At 41.5% G+C, this 20,473-nt stretch overlaps 2 protein-coding genes across 2 annotated transcripts; both read right to left on the reverse strand.

Annotated features, from left to right (window-relative positions):
• Nucleotides 1–4,012: 4,012 nt before the first annotated feature.
• Nucleotides 4,013–4,960, reverse strand: LOC308644087 (olfactory receptor 7A10-like; the record flags this gene model as incomplete). The annotated part of the gene is made up of 1 exon (XM_081284781.1): nucleotides 4,013–4,960. The coding sequence occupies exon 1, from the start codon at nucleotides 4,940–4,942 to the stop codon at nucleotides 4,013–4,015; it is 930 nt and encodes a 309-aa protein (XP_081140907.1). The 5' UTR covers nucleotides 4,943–4,960.
• Nucleotides 4,961–19,157: 14,197 nt separating this feature from the next.
• On the reverse strand, nucleotides 19,158–20,087 carry LOC308644071 (olfactory receptor 7A10-like; the record flags this gene model as incomplete). Its single annotated transcript, XM_081284765.1, has 1 exon — nucleotides 19,158–20,087. One exon carries the CDS (start codon nucleotides 20,085–20,087, stop codon nucleotides 19,158–19,160), a length of 930 nt encoding a protein of 309 aa, XP_081140891.1.
• Nucleotides 20,088–20,473: the final 386 nt, after the last annotated feature.

Genomic DNA, 20,473 nt, shown 5'->3' on the forward strand with positions numbered 1-20,473 from the left:
AAAATGTTTGAGAAATGGATTTGGACTGCAAATGTCCCAACGTGTGCTGGGACAGGGGGCCCCTTTCTCCTGTGACTGTGGACTGCTGTGGTTATCAGGCCTCCCTGGCTCCTCCCCCTGCCTTTCCTGCCTCTGTTGACCACCAGCCTAGATTTCCACCATTGTGAGTCTTAAATTTTCTCTATTTAAGAGAAATTTTTGATTAATATTGCCCTCTGTACATGTTTACAGGATTCTATGTCACTTTTCAATACATTCATTCAGCAGGCACTGATTGAAACAAAATGGAATGAAAAATATAAAACCAGAAAATATGTAAAATATAAAACCAGAAAATATGTAAAATATGTAAAATAGAAAATATGTAAAATGACATTAACATGGGTTATGAATTCAAGATTAAGTTAACAAATGTCTCAAATAATACAAAATGAAGGAAGTCCTATAACTTACATGGGGGTGCAAATATGTAAAGTTTTAATATCTTTCATACAAAAAGATATGTCATTAGAATATTATAAATAAAGACAGAATGAGCTTGGATCAAGAGGGAAATAAGCATGAAAGCCTTTGAATGCTATGTCAAGGTGATGCCTTTCTGAGCAATCATCTGATCAGAAAAAGACCAAAGACACAATAAGCAACACAGAATCAAATGTGACCTAGCACTAGGGATGCATGAGAATATTCAATATCTTTTTTATTTAAAGCAAAGTTTGAAAAAATATTAGTCACTCAATTTCACAAATACAGCTAATTGATAAAATTGAATTTACAAATTCATCAGTTTTCAAAATGAAAATAGGTTATCTGAAAAAAAAGAAAGAAAGAAACTCCAATAATCTCCTATAAAGAATACAAGTGGATGGGCACGGTGGTGCACCCCTGTAATCTTAGTGGCTCAGGAGGCCAAAGCAGGAGGATGGCAAGTTCAAAGCCAATCTCAGAAATAGCAAGGTGCTAGCAAATAGGGGAGACCCTGTTTCTAAAGAAAATACAAAATAGGGCTGGGGATATGGCTCAGTGGTCAAGTGCCTCTGAGTTCAACTCTGGTACTAAAAAATAAAGAATAAGGGGGGCTGGATAAAACTTGCTAGTATACAACAGAGAAACTGGCATAGAAGCTGCAGAATAAGAAGCACATGGCCAAAAAACTCACATACATATTCAGGCTTGCAGACATATGAACTATTCAAAGTAAGGCTCTTAGGTATGTCTCTATTTACCTGTTAAATTATTTTTTTAATGAGACTACAGGAAAAAAAACTTTAAAATGTATGTCACATGAACATTTGCAGTGAAATAATCTTACTCAGGAACTTGTCGACACTACATAAATATGATCAAATATTTCTCATCTTAAGTGCCCATGCATCAAAATACACCCTAACTTCACAATTTTACCCTCCACAGTTAATCCCTATTCCTCTGCTCTCTTAATGGCAAAGATCCTTCAGCCTCTGTTCTTTCTCTGGGAGCACTGGACGCCTCCCTCCCATCTTCTCTTCAGCCTCTGTTAGCACCACTTCATGGTCAGCAGTGAACTTCTCAGCTAAGTGTTATGAATCAATGCAGCCTGTGAATAAACCATCCATCAGGACAGCAAGTGGCCACAGCAGCCCTGCTCTGGGATAGCTCATCCTGGATCTCCCCTGACCTCAGCTATAGCGTTGTGGATTCCAATCTCTCTGCTGCTCTCCTGCAGTGTCCACTGAGCTCTCAGACTCACCTGGAGACCAGCTCTGAGAGGAAGGTCTCCCTGTGGAAATGCAAGGTCCTGCCTGGGTGGGCTTGATGGTGACTGAAGCTCTGTCCTCAGATAACACAGCAGGAAGGAGTCGAGTGCTGGGATCCTGGGCAGACTGAAGACCTCAAAGACACCTCCACGTCTTGTCCAGCACAGGCTGTGCACTGAGGGACCACATCAGAGCAGAGAGCCACAGCTCCCTATATCTGCTCATTAGCTCATTTCCCTCTTGTTCTCCTTGGGGACACTGGTCTGAAAGACAGAAATTCATCCTGCTGATTCTCTGTTCCCAGGAGACCCATTTGTAGTCCAGTAAACTTAGTTTTTATGATTCCTCCATGGATTTATCTGCTGCCTTCCAGAGGCACTTCATTCTTCCTGTGACCCTAAGTGTTTTCTGAGTCTCATGCTGATGAGCTCATCATGACCAGAGCTCATGTGTCTTAAAGCATGGACTCAGGCTGGGCAGTAAGCACCTGGTATCCCCAGAAAATAGTCATGCCCTCTTTAACACTGGAAAGAGTTGGGTTCCAATGTGTAAAGCCTTGGGCATTATACTTCCTGCCTTTGTGACCCTTTCCTATACAATCAGGAAATTGTCGTTTTGATACCAGTAAAGAGCTCCCTTTCAGTCCTTCATTTAAAAATGTTTATTAGGAAAAGATGGGATTGGTTCTCTTTATCCATCCTACTCTGAGCTTAATTCCCAATAGGAACCAGGAAACTTCATTTTATTGAACTCTATTCTATTGAGTCTATTTTATATAGTTATACTATTATGACTTCCGTCTCCATGGCAGAAAATGGGCTGACAAATGCTACACATTGAGGAAGGATGGGACCTTCATTTGAATTCTGACACGATGCTTTCACTTCTCAAATATAGGCCTTTGGTTTTCATCTACATATATTTTTCCCCTGGGGATAATTAACAATGTCTGAACTGTGGTACTAACCATTTACAACACCCAGAACAGCTCCCAACACAAATAATTATCCTGCCCCCAAATGTCTACAGGGAAGAGGTGATCAAAACCCATTCTATACCTATATCATCATGCAGAAGAATTACCAGGGATGCAAGTTCAGATGCAAATTCTGAGGCCATAGTTCTCCTGTGGTTGCAGGAACTCTGCATTCTAACATGAGCAAGGTGGTCCTGGTACTGCAGGTCCTTCTCTGTGGACCTCTCTTTGAGCAGCAAGGCTGTGATGTTCTGTGTAGGTAGTTTTAGGTTTTCTCTTCTTAGTATGTTATTATTTTTTACTTATGTTATTATTTGCCCTTATGTGTTATTATTTTGTGTATTTTCTGAAGGAAGTTGTTCACTCGCTCTGGAGTCTGTATTGATTTCTGTATATTGTGGTTGTTGTTGTCATCATCATTATTATCATTTTGTGGTTTTGAGGATTGAACTCAGAGGTGGCCTACCACTGCATGACATGCCCTAACTCTTCTTGTTTATTCATTAACCCGGGTCTCCCTAACTTGCTCAGGCTGGTTTCACAATGACCATCCTCCAGCTGCAAGCTCCACACTCTTGGTTTAAAGCTGTGCTCCACCATGCCCAGCCTGTAATTCCATACAAGGGCTCTGGAATGACAACTAATATCATCCTGAAAAAGAACATGTAGTAGGTGGAATAATGATCTCCAAGGGTGCCTTGATCTAATCCAGGGAACTTTTAAATATGTCAACTTGAAATTTTTAATTTATCTTTAAGACCCCAATAACCTGTCATAAGAAACACTACAACACTCAGTCCAAATTATCAAGAGGAATAGTTAAAGCATTGACACACACAGGATTGATCATGCAAAGGAGAAACACTTCACTGTCACATTTTCCTCTACTAAAAATTACAAAATACACCTCAGGTCCCCACAAACAGAGCAACACACATGAATATTTTTCAGTAAAACAAAAAGAAATTAATCAATACAATATTTCAAGAGGGAAGAATGATTTGTAATACTTAATCCCTCCTGTCCCGTGACACCAGTGAGCATTTACAAAGGTTTTTGGTCCAATATTTAGAAGAATTTAGAAAATCAAAAGAAGTGAAAAACTATTGAATATCATAGAAACCAGGAAGCTGAATGAAGGGAGTTGTTAAATGGTAGAGAGAGGTTGGAATCAGAGCAATGAATCTGCAGGAAATAAAACAGAAGGTAGAAGCTTTACATTCCCAATCTCATCAGAAACCCCAACTCTGGCTCCGAGGCTTTGCTGCCTGCAGTCCTGAGCATGGGCTTCTGAACCCTCCTACAGTTTCCCTCCAAAGAGCCTTCTCAGAGCTCCCTTCACATCCTTATTCCTCAGGCTGTAGATGAAGGGGTTCAGCATGGGGGTGACCACGGTGTACATCACAGAAGCTGTTGCACTGGAGGGTGAGCTCTGGGCTGCAGCAGAACTAAAGTACACACCCAGGCCTGTACCATAAAATAAGAAGACCACGGAGAGGTGAGATGCACAGGTGGAGAAGGCTTTGTACTTGCCCTGAGCTGATGAGATTGCACGGATAGAGGACACAATCTTGGAGTAGGAGTAAAGGATGCCAGCGAGGGGGCCACCTCCCAACAACACAGATGCAAAATTCATCACCATGTCATTCATAAAGGTGTCAGAACAGGCAAGTCGGATCACCTGATTAAGTTCACAGAAAAAGTGGGGGAAATCTGAGTGTGTGCAGAAGGACAGTCGCAACACCATTAAGCTCTGTAACAGGGCATGCAGGACACTCAGGATCCAGCACACCACAACCAGCAAACCACAGAGCCTGTGATTCATGATGACAGTGTAGTGCAGGGGGTGGCAGATGGCCACATACCTGTCATAGGCCATCACAGTCAGGAGGAAGTTGTCCAACCCCACAAAAATAAAGAAAAAGCACATCTGGGTGATGCAGCCTGCGTAGGTAATGGCCTTGCTCTGTGTCTGGATGTTCACCAGCATCTTGGGGATGGTGGTGGAGGTGAGGCAGATGTCCACAAAAGACAGGTTGGAGAGGAAGAAGTACATGGGTGTGTGCAGGTGGGAGTCTGAGATGGTGGCCAGGATGATGAGCAGGTTCCCCAGCGCAGTGACCAGGTACACAGAGAGGAACAGCCCAAAGATGAGGGGCTGCAGTTCTGGGTCCTCTGAAAATCCCAGCAGAAGAAATTCTGAAATTCTTGTATTGTTCCCTGGTTCCATGTGGTGGATATGCCTACAAAAAAAATAATAGGACTTTTTTCATACATATAGACACCACTGATTTAATTGAAATGGAAGAATTTAGCCAGATCTGGTGGCACATACCTGTCATTCCATCAGCTCAGGAGGCTGAGGCAGGAGGAGTACAAACTCAAGGCCAGCCTCAGCAATGTAGAAAGACCCTATGCAACTTCACAGGACCCTGTCTCAAAATATAAACCCTGCAGTGTGGCTCAATGTGCCACTGGGTTCAATTTCCATTACCCCCCAAAATAAATAAATAAATAAATAGAAATTGGACAATTTCTATTTTCCAGCCAAGAAATTGACGTATATTTTGTTTCTAGGTCAGATCATCCTCAGACATCCCTAGTGCCATTACTGAGTAAGCATTTCTGTCTAACTCTAAGCTTTTATCCACAGCTCATGTTTTGTATATTTTTAGTGAGAAATTACTTCTTACCATGGAGGAGTACATGCAGAGTACTGGCCATGTTCAAGGCACAGGTGAAGCCTCCTCAACCAAAGCTCCTACATCCCAATGATGGACAGAGCACATCCACACAGAGGCAAATCACAGTCTATTGCATTTTGGTGCTAATCACATATCACATGTATTGGCAACTGTGCCCCCTCACTGAATTATACACATCAACTTCATGTGGTCCTTTAAATATTAATTACAACTCAATAAAGCTGTTTTAAAAAGAAATAATCACATAGCATGCCTGAGGGTGAAGCAAATATGAGAAAAACAAAAGCAGGTATAATGGAGATAAGAGGTTCTGTGTGTGTGTGTGTGTGTGTGTGTGTGTGTGTGTGTGTTGTGAACTCTTGGCCTTCTCTGTGTTTGCAAGTGCTCTACACTAACCAACATCCTGAGCCACCGGAGCTGCTATTTTCATGGTTTTCCAAACAAAAAGAAGTTGAAAAAGAACTGAAAAAATAAAAAGATGATATACAGCATTTTAAAAATATCAGCATGAAATAATAATTAAATTGACAAAGACTTTTACACACTAGAATATAACAGATAATGTTCCTATGACATTGTTGCAGGTGATAAGTGCTCAATTATTTCTTAAGAATGAATTGAGAATGATGTTTAGTGTGTGTGGACATTTCATATAACACAGTTAAATATCCATCTGATAGGAAAATACTAGATGGCAGAATAAATCCTTATAAAAAGGCCATCTGTCTCAGAGAAGATGAAGTTGATCTCCTAGCTCACACATTTACCAATAATAAGACAGATTAAAGACCTCAGTGTAAAAAAATGCAAAATTCATTTGAGATGAAAATGTATTAGACAGTGTATATAAAATCTACGGTGAACCATTGCATTCTAAGGCAAGAAACTCAGGTATAAAATGGTAAACACATATCATTAAATATAATATGAAACTACTGAATAGTCAAAATTACCCCAACAGTCAGTGGAGGAACAGTAATTGTAACATACCTTGAAATGCTGATACTGGTAGAAAAATAGGCAGAGATTAATACCAGGGAGATCAAAATGGTGATGATAAGATCAAAGATTAGCTCCAAGCTGTGAAGAAAACAGCAAGATATCACTTTCACACTCTTCTGCCTTGGAAAAGACCCTAAAGAGCCCTTAAACTGGTGTGATTGGAATTTTCAAACTGAAAAGAGGAACTCTCTGAGGGGGTGGGAGACAGGTGACATGGTACCATGTCCTGGTGAGACATGCTGCAGACAGGGATGAATGTTAAAGGTGAAGATATTCTTTTACCCGAGGCTTCTTAATGTTCTCACTGGCAACATTCTGGTATGATCCCTCTTTGAGACAGGTCTGTCCTGTACATTGTAGGACATTAGAAGCATCCCTGACCTCTCATGATAGGAAAAAAATCTTTGGACACCACTCAGTGTCCCCTGGGGCACAAATATCACTCATGATTGAAAAACCACTTTGAAATTAACAGGAGCAAAATATTTTTGCAGCAGTGATGTAATAGTAAATCAGTGTTAAGAAAAAATAAGAAAGACAACCAAAAGTATGGGTATCACAGCCCCATTGTGAACTACTTGGCATTCTTTGAAATATCTAAAGTGCATTATGTTGGTTGATTTGAAGGAACTCAGTAGACATCTTTGAGGGAGAAAGGAAGAGGGGACAAGCTAGAAAAGACCCCAGCACTAAACAGAGGGAATGAATGCTGTGCACAGGAGCCTATTCCTGCATTTGTATGAAGGGTTATGAGCTTATCAGGATGCAGAGTATAGGAAGTAAAGCTTAAAAATAACTAAGAACTTATATAAAAACAGAATTACAGTGTTATTAAGCTTAGTGTAATTATTGATTTTATCTAATGCAATGAGTTTATGGATTTTTGTTTTGTTTCTAATTTGATATAATATCTCACATTGATTATTGACTTTTTTTTGCAAATGTGTAAAGGTGACACCTTTCTTTCTTTTTGGCTTTTGGCTTTTTTTTCCATTTTGTTTTGTTTTGTTTTAATTTGCTTTGGGTCTTTTTGCAAGGCTGAAGTTAAACCCAGGAACTTTTGCATGATAAGCAACTGTTCTATGGAATTCAGCATGACCCTAGGTTTTTTTTAACTGACACATAGCAGCTGTACCCACTAGCAGGGCCTCATGTGATCATTCAATATCTGTGTGCAACATGGAATGCTCAAATCAGGGTCATTAGCACTCGTTCATCCTTAAACATTTATCATTTCCTTGTGTTCGAGACTTTCTAACATTCATGAAAAATGTGATATCAAAAACTAGCATAGTGTTTTGTAACTAATATTACATAATCTTCTTAGGGTTATAAAATTTTGGACACACAAATGTGTAAGAAATGGTTTTAGACTGCAAAAATCCCACTGTGTGCTGGGACAGGGGACCCCTTCCTCCTGTGACTGCTGACTGCTGCAGTTATCAGTTAACAGTAGCAACATTGGCTCCTCCCAGTGCCTTTCCTGCCTCTGCTGACACCAGCCTACATTCTACTACACTGAGTCTTAAATTTTCTCCTATTTTTGATTAAAAATGCCCTCTATACTGGTTGACAGGGTTCCATGTTACTTTTCAATACACTCATTCAGCAGGCACTGATGGAAACCAAATGGAATGAAAAAATCTAAAACATCCAGGGAAAGATGTAAAATCTGAGTTGTTTAATGAGATCAACATGGGTTATGAATTCAAGACTACACTACCAAATACCTGGAAAATAATACAAATGAACTGCATGTAGTGAAAATATGTAAAGTTTTAATATCTCTCATAAAAATATGTACATTTAAATAGGCTCAAGAAAGATAAAATGAGCTTGTGTCAAGAGAGAAATAAGCATGAATGTCTTTTAATGTCTAAAGGTGATGCCTTTCTTAGCAATGCATCTGATCAGAAAAAGACAAAAGACACAGTAATTAACACAGAGATGTGAAAACAAGTTGGAAATGTATATCTCAGGTGATGTAGCACTAGGGGTGCAGGAGAACCTCCAATACCTTTTTTTATTTAAAAGGAGGACTGAAAAATAAAAATCTTAATCACCCACAGCTTGAGAACAAAACAATGAGCAAGCAGATACAATCAATTGATAGACTAGAAAGTACAAAACTCACAAATTTGCAAACAGTCCCAATCAAAACATCTCTACCTACATGAAAATAGGCAGGCTGTGGAAGAAAAAAATCCAATAATCTCTTTAAAAGTCTGTATTGGAAAACAGTGCAGGGAGGACTCCTATCAAGTACATCACAGAGAAACCGACACAAACCTTTGGAACACACAGGAAATAGCTAACACACCACAGGGATCTTCAGCCTCACAGGTTTCAAATCATTCCACAGTAAAGCTATAGGCATATCTCTAATTGCCTGTAAATTATATTTTTCAATGTTACTATAGAGAAAACAGTACTTTAAATCTGTGCCCCATGAACTTTTGTGGTAAGATCATTTTTGCAACATCTTACTCAGGATTTTTGTAAATAATCAGCAAACATAATCTGCATGACCAATGGGATTCTCCAACGTGAACAATCAAAATAATTAGAAATTATACCCCATTTATGTATGATATATCAAAGTGCATAAATTCATTCTATTGCCATGTATAACTAATTAAAACAAATAAGATTTTAAGAAGTTTAAAATGATTATATTGGAAACAGTGGGTGGGGGAGTCCTATCAAGTACACTATAGAGAAACTGGCAAAGCCCTTTGCAACACACTAAGGAACAGGTAACAAATAACAGACATATGCAGCCCCAAAGATGTTCAGATCGTTCTATGGTAATGCTCTAGGCATATCTCTATTCACCTGTAAAATTATATTTTTCAATGTTACTATAGAGAAAACAATACTTTAAAATTTATGTCCCATGGATTTTGTGGTAAGATATTTTTTGCAAGATTTTTACTCAGGAACTTTTTATTTCTCTACTCCTTTAATTGCAAAGATAATTGGACCTCTGTTCTTTCTCTGTGGGCACTGGACGCTTCCTCCAATCTTCTCTTCAGCCTCTGTTAGCACCACTTCATGGTCAGCAGTGAACCCTGCTTAACCAGTGCAATGTCCACTTCTCAGTGTTATGAATCAATGCAGCCTGTGAACAAATCGTCCATCAGGACAGCAAGTGGCCACAGCAGCCCTGCTCTGGGATAGCTCATCCTGGAACTCCCCTGACCTCAGCTATAGCGTTGTGGGTTCCAATCTCTCTGCTGCTCTCCTGCAGTGTCCACTGAGCTCTCAGACTCACCTGGAGACCAGCTCTGAGAGGAAGGTCTCCCTGTGGAAATGCAAGGTCCTGCCTGGGTGGGCTTGATGGTGACTGAAGCTCTGTCCTCAGATAACACAGCAGGAAGGAGTCGAGTGCTGGGATCCTGGGCAGACTGAAGACCTCAAAGACAACTCCACGTCTTGTCCAGCACAGGGCTGTGCACTGAGGGACCACATCAGAGCAGAGAGCCACAGCTCCCTATATTTGCTCATTAGCTCATTTCCCTCTTGTTCTCCTTGGGGACACTGGTCTAGAAAGGCAGGAAATTATTCCTGCTGATTCTCTGTTCCCAGGAGACCCATTTGTAGTCCAGTAAACTTAGTTTTTATGATTCCTCCATGGATTTATCTGCTGCCTTCCAGAGGCACTTCATTCTTCCTGTGACCCTAAGTGTTTTCTGAGTCTCATGCTGATGAGCTCATCATGACCAGAGCTCATGTGTCTTAAAGCATGGACTCAGGCTGGGCAGTAAGCACCTGGTATCCCCAGAAAATAGTCATGCCCTCTTTAACACTGGAAAGAGTTGGGTTCCAATGTGTAAAGCCTTGGGCATTATACTTCCTGCCTTTGTGACCCTTTCCTATACAATCAGGAAATTGTCGTTTTGATACCAGTAAAGAGCTCCCTTTCAGTCCTTCATTTAAAAATGTTTATTAGGAAAAGATGGGATTGGTTCTCTTTATCCATCCTACTCTGAGCTTAATTCCCAATAGGAACCAGGAAACTTCATTTTATTGAACTCTATTCTATTGAGTCTATTTTATATAGTTATACTATTATGACTTCCGTCTCCATGGCAGAAAATGGGCTGACAAATGCTACACATTGAGGAAGGATGGGACCTTCATTTGAATTCTGACACGATGCTTTCACTTCTCAAATATAGGCCTTTGGTTTTCATCTACATATATTTTTCCCCTGGGGATAATTAACAATGTCTGAACAGTGGTACTAACCATTTACAACACCCAGAACAGCTCCCAACACAAATAATTATCCTGCCCCCAAATGTCTACAGGGAAGAGGTGATCAAAACCCATTCTATACCTATATCATCATGCAGAAGAATTACCAGGGATGCAAGTTCAGATGCAAATTCTGAGGCCATAGTTCTCCTGTGGTTGCAGGAATTTTGCATTCTTTTTTTTTATTGTTGGTCATTCAAAACATTACATAGTTCTTAATATATAATATTCCACAGTTTGATTCAAGTGGGTTATGAACTCCCATTTTTACCCTGTATACAGATTGCTTTATCACATCAGTTACACTTCCATTGATTTACATATTGCCATTCTAGTGTCTGATGTATTCTGCTGTCTATCCTATTCTCTACTATCCCCCCTCCCCTCCCCTCCTCTCCCCATTTCTCTCTCTACCCCCTCTACTGTAAATCCTTTCTTCCACTTGTATTATTCTTCTCTTACCCCTCCTTTCCTCTTATATGTAATTTTGTATAACCCTGAGGATCACCTTCCATTTCCATGCAATTTCCCTTCTCTCTCCCTTTCCCTCCCACCTCTCATCCCTGTTTAATGTTAATCTTCATCTCAAGCTCTTCGTCCCTACTCTGTCCTTAGTTACTCCCCTTATATCAAAGAAGTCATTTGGCATTTGTTTTTTAAGGATTGGCTAGCTTCACTTAGCATAATCTGCTCTAATGCCATCCATTTCCCTCCAAATTCTATGATTTTGTCATTTTTAAATGCAGAGTAATACTCCATTGTGTATAAATGCCACATTTTTTTATCCATTCATCTATTGAAGGGCATCTAGGTTGGTTCCACAATCTTGCTATAGTGAATTGTGCTGCTATGAACATCGATGTAGCAGTGTCCCTGTAGCATGCTCTTATTAGGTCTTTAGGGAATAGACCGAGAAGGGGAATAGCTGGGTCAAATGGTGGTTCCATTCCCAGCTTTCCAAGAAATCTCCATAATGCTTTCCAAATTGGCTGCACCAATTTGCAGTCCCACCAACGATGAACAAGTGTACCCTTTTCCCCACATCCTCTCCAGCACTTGTTGTTGTTGGACTTCATAATGGCTGCCAATCTTATTGGAGTGAGATGGTATCTTAGGGTGGTTTTGATTTGCATTTCTCTGACTGCTAGCGATGGTGAGCATTTTTTCATGTACTTATTGATTGATTGTAAGTCCTCCTCTGAGAAGTGTCTGTTCAGGTCCTTGGCCCATTTGTTGACTGGGTTATTTGTTATCATATTGTCTAATTTTTTGAGTTCTTTGTATACTCTGGATATTAGGGCTCTATCTGAAGTGTGAGGAGTAAAGATTTGTTCCCAGGATGTAGGCTCCCTGTTTACCTCTCTTATTGTTTCTTTTGCTGAGAAAAAACTTTTTAGTTTGAGTAAGTCCCATTTGTTGATTCTAGTTGTTAACTCTTGCGCTATGGGTGTCCTATTGAGGAATTTGGAGCCCGACCCCACAGTATGTAGATCATAGCCAACTTTTTCTTCTATCAGACGCCGTGTCTCTGATTTAATATCCAGCTCCTTGATCCATTTTGAGTTAACTTTTGTGCATGGTGAGAGAAAGGGATTCAGTTTCATTTTGATGCAAATGGATTTTCAGTTTTCCCAGCACCATTTGTTGAAGATGCTATCCTTCCTCCATTGCATGCTTTTAGCCCCTTTATCAAATATAAGATAGTTGTACTTTTGTGGATTGGTTACTGTGTCCTCTATTCTGTACCATTGGTCCACCTGCCTGTTTTGGTACCAGTACCATGCTGTTTTTGTTACTATTGCTCTGTAGTATAGTTTGAAGTCTGGTATCGCTATACCCCCTGATTCACGCTTCCTGCTTAGCATTGTTTTTGCTATTCTGGGTCTTTTATTATTCCATATGAATTTCATGATTGCTTTATCTATTTCTACAAGAAATGCTGTTCGGATTTTGATTGGCATAGCATTGAACTTATAGAGAACTTTTGGTAATATCGCCATTTTGATGATGTTAGTTCTGCCTATCCATGAACAGGGTATATTTTTCCATCTTCTGAGGTCTTCTTCCATATCTCACTTTAGGGTTCTGTAGTTTTCATTGTATAAGTCTTTTACCTCTTTTGTTAGGTTGATTCCCAAGTATTTTATTTTTGGGGGGGATATTGTGAATGGAGTAGTTGTCCTCATTTCCGTTTGAGAGGATTTGTCGCTGATATACAGGAATGCATTTCATTTATGCGTGTTGATTTTATATCCTGCCACTTTGCTGAATTCATTTATTAGCTCTAATAGTTTCTTTGTAGACCCTTTTGGATCTACTAGGTATAGAATCATGTCATCTGCAAATAGTGATAATTTAAGTTCTTCTTTTCCTATTTTTATGCCTTTAATTTCTTTTGTCTGTCTAATTGCTCTGGCCAGTGTTTCGAGGACTATGTTGAACAGAAGTGGTGAGAGAGGGCATCCCTGTCTTGTACCAGATCTTAGAGGGAATGCCTTCAATTTTTCTCCATTCAGAATGATGCTGGCCTGTGGCTTATCATAGATTGCTTTTACAATGTTGAGGTATGATCCTGTTATCCCTAATTTTTCTAGAGTTTTGAATATAAAGGGATGCTATACTTTGTCGAATGCTTTTTCTGCATCTATCGAGATGATCATATGGTTCTTATTTTTAAGTCTATTGATGTGGTGAATAACATTTATTGATTTCCGTATATTGAACCAGCCTTGCATCCCAGGGATGAATCCTACTTGATCATGGTGTATAATTTTTTTGATATGTTTTTGAATCCGATTCACCAGAATTTTATTGAGGATTTTTGCATCTAGGTTCATTAGAGATATTGGTCTGTAGTTTTTTTTCTTTGAAGTGTCTTTGTCTGGTTTAGGCATCAGGGTGATGTTGGCCTCGTAGAATGTATTTGGAAGTTCTCCCTCTTTTTCTATTTCCTGAAATAGCTTGAAAAGTATTGGTGTTAGTTCCTCTTTAAAGGTTTTGTAAAACTCTGCTGTATACCCATCCGGTCCTGGGCTTTTCTTAGTTGGTAGTCTTTTGATGGTTCCTTCTATTTCCTCTATTGTTATTGGTCTGTTTAGGTTGTCTATATCCTCCTGACTCAATCTGGGTAGATCATATGACTTAAGAAATTTATCTATGCCTTCACTATCTTCTATTTTATTGGAGTATAAGGATTCAAAATAATTTCTGATTATCTTCTGTATTTCTGAAGTGTCTGCTGTGATATTGCCTTTTTCATCCCGTATGCTAGTAATTTGGGTTCTCTCTGTTCTTCTCTTCGTTAGCATGGCTAAGGGTCTGTCGATTTTATTTATTTTTTCAAAGAACCAACTTTTAGTTTTGTCAATTTTTTCAATTGTTTCTTTTGTTTCGATTTCATTAATTTCAGCTCTGATTTTAATTATTTCTTGCCTTCTACTTCTTTTGCTGTTGTTTTGCTCTTCTTTTTCTAGGATTTTGAGATGAAGTATGAGATCATTTATTTGTTGGTTTTTTCTTTTTTTAAGGAATGAGCTCCAAGCAATGAATTTTCCTCTTAGAACTGCTTTCAATGTGTCCCATAGATTCCGATATGTTGTGTCTGTGTTTTCATTTAACTCTAAGAAGTTTTTAATTTCCTCCTTGATGTCTTCTAAAACCCATTGATCATTCAGTAACCTATTGTTCATTCTCCAAGTGATGCATGATTTTTCCTTCCTTCTTTTATCGTTGATTTTAAGTTTCATTCCATTATGATCAGAAAAGATGCATGGTATTATCTCTACTCCGTTATATTGTCTAAGAGTTTCCCTGTGACATAATATATGATCTATTTTTGAGAAGGATCCATGTGCTGCTGAGAAAAAAGTGTAACTGCTTGATGTTGGGTGGTATATTCTATATATGTCAATTAAGTCTAGGTTGTTAATTGTGTTATTGAGTTCTATAGTTTCCTTATTCAACTTTTGTTTGGAAGATCTGTCCAGTGGTGAGAGAGGAGTGTTGAAGTCTCCCATGATTATTGTATGGTGGTCTATTAGACTCTTGAACTTGAGAAGAGTTTGCTTGATGAACATAGCTGCACCATTGTTTGGGGCATATATATTTATGATTGTTATGTCTTGTTGGTGTATGGTTCCCTTGAGCAGTATGTAGTGTCCCTCTTTATCCCTTTTGATTAACTTTGGCTTGAAATTTATTTTATTTAATATGAGTATGGACACTCCTGCTTGTTTCCGCAGTCCATATGAGTGGAATGATTTTCCCAGCCTTTCACCTTCAGTCTATGTATATCTTTTCCTATCAAATGTGTCTCCTGTAGGCAGCATATTGTTGGGTCTTGTTTTGTGATCCATTCAACTAGCCTGTGTCTCTTAATTGGTGAGTTTAAGCCATTAAAATTTAGGGTTATTATTGAGATATGGTTTGTTCCTCCAGCCATATTTGTTTATTAATGTTACTAAACCTGATTTGTTTTCCTCTTTGATTACTTTCCCCCCTTTACTGTCCTACCTCCCACTGTTGGTTTTCAATGTTATTTTCAATTTCCTCTTCCTGTAATGTTTTGCCAAGGATTTTTTGAAGAGATGGTTTTCTAGCTGCAAATTCTTTTAACTTTTGTTTATCGTGGAAGGTTTTAATTTCATCTTCTATCCTGAAGCTTAGTTTTGCCAGATACATGATTCTTGGTTGGAACCCATTTTCTTTCAGTGTTTGAAATATGTTATTCCAGGATCTTCTAGCTTTCAGAGTCTGTGTTGAGAGATCAGCTGTTATCCTGATTGGTTTACCCCTAAATGTAATCTGCTTTCTTTCTCTTGTAGCTTTTAAAATTCTCTCCTTATTCTGTATGTTAGACATCTTCATTATAATGTGTCTAGGTGTGGATCTCTTATGATTTTGCACTTTCGGCGTCCTGTAGGCTTCTAGGATTTGGGATTCAATTTCATTCTTCAAGTCTGGGAAGTTTTCTCGTATTATTTCATTGAGTAGATTGTTTATTCCTTTGGTTTGGAGCTCTGTGCCTTCCTGTATCCCAATGACTCTTAAGTTTGGTCTTTTAATGTTATCCCATATTTCTTGGATGTTCTGTTCATGGTTTCTTAGCAGACTTGCTGAGCTGTCTATGTTCTTTTCAAGTTGAAATACTTTGTCTTCATTGTCTGATGTTCTATCTTCTAAGTGATCTACTCTGCTGGTAGTATTTTCAATTGAGGTTTTAAGTTGGTTTATTGCTTCCTGCCTTTCTAGGATTTCTATTTGTTTGTTTTTTATTACCTCTATCTCCCTGTGAAATTGATCTTTTACTTCCTGGATTTGTTTATGTAGTTCCTTGTCAAAGTGATCTTTCATTGTCTGATTTTGCTGTCTCATGTCTTCCTTGAGACTCCAGATCATCTGAAGCATGTATATCCTGAACTCTTTATCTGACATTCCATCTGTTGCAGCTATTACCTCTTCTAAAGTTGAGTTGACCTGCATTGCTTGTGGTCCTTTCTTTCCTTGTCTTTTCATACTACTTGCGTTTCTTTTTGCTTGGTGAAAGTGTTGTGTTTTTGAAATTTTCCCCCTATTTATTTATATTGCTCTTGTATAGTTGGGAGATCTCTCTTGCAGGGCGGGTAGTGGCTGTGCTCCTCCTCTAATTAGGGTGATCTATCTACCACGCTGGTTGGTCACAGGTCTGCCCAACCTGCGGGCGCGGGTGGCAGCTCTACTCTGCCCCCACTCCAATTGTGGTGACGTAACTACCACGCCCTCGGGTCGTTGGTCCTGATCCGCATGTGGGCGGCAGCTCTGCTCTGCCCCTACTCCAATTGGTGTGACGTGTCTACCACACTGGTCGGCCTCTAAGCCGGTTCCACCGGTGGGTCGCAGATCTGCCTACCTTGCGGGCTCAGGCGGCACTTCTGCTCAGCCCCCACTCCCAGTGGGGGTACCTAACTGCCTCTCCAACGGGTCGCTGGGCCTTTTCTGGACACGGGCAGCGGCTCTGCTCAACCCCCACTCCAACTAGTGTGACATGACTGCCTCGATGCTACTTGTCCACCACACTGGCAGGCTGCCGGGCCTGTCCTGCCAGTGGGTCGCAAGTCTGCCTACCTTGCAGGCTCAGACGGCGGCTCTTCACAGCCCCCACTCCAAATGGGGTGACTTGGCTACCGCGCCGTCGGGTCGCTGGTCCTTTTCCAGCCGTGGGCGGCTACTCTCCTCGGCCCCAGCTGCAGTTGGGGTGTCATGATACCACGCCGGCGGGTCACTTGGCCTGCTCTGGGCGCAGGTGGCAGCTCCACTCTGCCCCCCAGGCCCCCACAGCACCCAGCAGGACCCGGACCGAGAAGCAGTCCCTGCAGGTTCCCCAGCCCTGGGCCAAAGTAGCTTCGGGAGCCAGAACCCGGCCTCTCCAATCCCAGCCACGTTCTGCTAGGAGGAGGCTCCACAGAGCAACCGCCGCGGGTTCCCCAACCCCAGGCCAAAGCAGCCCCGGGAGCCCGAGCCCGGCCGCTCCAAACTCTCCCAGCTCGGTGCACGCTCTGCTAGGAGCAGGGTCAAAGACGCAGTCTCCGCAGGCTCCCCAGCGCCGGGCCAAAACTGTTCCGGGAGTCAGAACCCAGCCGCCGCCCCTCAGCGCACGTTCCACTTGGAGCTGGCCTCAGCACGCAATCCCCGCAGGTTCCCCAACCCTGGGCCAAAGCAGCCCAGGGAGCAAGAATCCGGCCGCTCAAAGTCCGGCGCACGCCTTTCCAGGAGCGAGCCCCGAAGAGTATTCTCCTCAGGTTCTCCAGGCCCGGGCCTGAGCGATCTGTCTGCGAGACGCAGGCAAATACCAGCCTGGAATCACCTGTTCCGTAGTTGAATGAGCTGAGATCAGTAGAAAACAGGGATGATTACATCAGCTCTCCAAGATGGCGGCTGCTATCCTCCTCCGTGGTCCGACTGGTGTCGAGAATCGAACTGGACCGCTTCTCTCCTCTGTCTCAAAGCCGGAACTCAGCACTAAGCACGGCCAGTGCACCGCTGGCAGGTGCCCCCAGAATCCGCATCGTTGTACTCCCGCTCTGGTACCTCGCCGCTACCCAGCGCGCGCCCCAGACTCCATCCGCGGGGCGGTCCGCCGACCAGGTTCTGCTACCCTCCATGCGGAGAAATCGCTCGCGACCGAGCCCCCGCAGCCGAATCCCGCACGCTGGAAATCCGTCCTCTAGAGTCTGGAGCACCTCAGTTTCACTGGAAATTCCCAACAAGGTAGCCTTCAGCCATTTCACCTCGTCTTTCTCCCGCACAGTGACGCGGCGCACTGGGGTGATGCACTCCCATCGCCGCCATCTTCCAGATTTTTCAGGAACTCTGCATTCTAACATGAGCAAGGTGGTCCTGGTACTGCAGGTCCTTCTCTGTGGACCTCTCTTTGAGCAGCAAGGCTGTGATGTTCTGTGTAGGTAGTTTTAGGTTTTCTCCTCTTAGTATGTTATTATTTTTTACTTATGTTATTATTTGCCCTTATATGTTATTATTTTGTGTATTTTCTGAAGGAAGTTGTTCACTCGCTTTAGAGTCTGTATTGATTTCTGTATATTGTGGTTGTTGTCATCATCATCATTATTATCATTTTGTGGTTTTGAGAATTGAACTCAGAGGTGGCCTACCACTGCATGACATGCCCTAACTCTTCTTTGTATATTCATTAAGCCAGGTCTCCCTAACTTGCTCAGGCTGGTTTCACAATGACCATCCTCCAGCTGCAAGCTCCACACTCTTGGTTTAAAGCTGTGCTCCACCACGCCCAGCCTGTAATTCCATAAAAGGGCTCTGGAATGACAACTAATATCATCCTGAAAAAGAACATGTAGTAGGTGGAATAATGATCTCCAAGGGTGCCTTGATCTAATCCAGGGAACTTTTAAATATGTTGACTTGAAATTTTTAATTTATCTTTAAGACCCCAATAACCTGTCACAAGAAACACTACTATACTCAGTCCAACTCATCAAGAGGACCACTTAAAGCATTGACACACACAGGATTGATCATGCAAAGGAGAAACACTTCACTGTCACATTTTCCTCTACTAAAAATTAAAAACCCACCTCAGGTGCCCAGGGCTGTTTCTCCACAGACAGAGCAACACACATGAATATTTTTCAGTAAAACAAAAAGAAATTAATCAATACAATATTTCAAGAGGGAAGAATGATTTGTAATACTTAATCCCTCCTGTCCCGTGACACCAGTGAGCATTTACAAAGGTTTTTGGTCCAACATTTAGAAGAATTTAGAAAATCAAATAAAGTGAAAAACTCTTGAATATCAGAGAAACCAGGAACCTGAATAAATGGAGTTTTTAAATGGTAGAGAGAGGTTGAAATCAGAGCAATAAAACTGCAGGAAATAAATAGAAGGTGGAAGCTTTACATTCCCAATCTCTCTGGCTCCGAGGCTTTGCTGCCTGCAGCCCTGAGCATAGGCTTCTGAACCTTCCTACAGTTTCCCTTCAAAAAGCCTTCTCAGGGCTCCCTTCACATCCTTATTCCTCAGGCTGTAGATGAAGGGGTTCAGCATGGGGGTGACCACGGTGTACATCACAGAGGCTGTTGCACTGGAAGGTGAGCTCTGTGCTGCAGCAGAACTGAGGTACACACCCAGGCCTGTGCCATAAAATAAGAAGACCACGGAGAGGTGAGATGCACAGGTGGAGAAGGCTTTGTACCTGCCCTGAGCTGATGAGATTGCATGGATGGAGGACACGATCTTGGAGTAGGAGTAAAGGATGCCAGCGAGGGGGCCAGCTCCCAGCATCACAGATGCAAAATTCATCACCAAATCATTCAGAAAGGTGTCAGAACAGGCAAGCTGGATCACCTGGTTACGTTCACAGAAAAAGTGGGGGATTTCTGAGTGTGTGCAGAAGGACAGTCGCAACACCATTAAGCTCTGTAACAGGGCATGCAGGACACTCAGGATCCAGCACACCACAACCAGCAAACCACAGAGCCTGTGATTCATGATGACAGTGTAGTGCAGGGGGTGGCAGATGGCCACATACCTATCATAGGCCATCACAGCCAGGAGGAAGTTGTCCAACTCTACAAAAATAAAGAAAAAGCACATCTGGGTGATGCAGCCTGCGTAGGTAATGGCCTTGCTCTGTGTCTGGATGTTCACCAGCATCGTGGGGATGGTGGTAGAGGTGAGGCAGATGTCCACAAAAGACAGGTTGGAGAGGAAGAAGTACATGGGCGTGTGCAGGTGGGTGTCTGAGATGGTGGCCAGGATGATGAGCAGGTTCCCCAGTGCAGTGACCAGGTACACAGAGAGGAACAGCCCAAAGATGAGAGGCTGCAGTTCTGGGTCCTCTGAAAATCCCAGCAGAAGAAATTCTGAAATTTGTGTATTGTTCCCTGGTTCCATGTGGTGGATGTGCCTACAAAGAAAAAATAAATAACATGTCCTCTTTTCACACATATAGACACCACTGATTTGATTGAAATGGAAGAATTTAGCCATATCTGGTGGCACATACCTGTAATTCCATCTGCTTAGGAGGCTGAGGCAGGAGGAGTACAAACTCAAGGCCAGCCTCAGCAATGTAGAAAGACCCTGTGCAACTTCACAGGACCCTGTCTCAAAATATAAACCCTGCAGTGTGGCTCAATGTGCCATTGGGTTCAATTTCCATTACCCCCCAAAATAAATAAATAAATAAATAGAAATTGGACAATTTCTATTTTCCACCCAAGAAATTGACGTATATTTTGTTTCTAGGTCAGATCATCCTCAGACATCCCTAGTGCCAT

This window comes from Spermophilus citellus (assembly GCF_964194105.1).
Source record: "Spermophilus citellus genome assembly, chromosome: 3".
Classification (NCBI taxonomy): domain Eukaryota; kingdom Metazoa; phylum Chordata; class Mammalia; order Rodentia; family Sciuridae; genus Spermophilus; species Spermophilus citellus.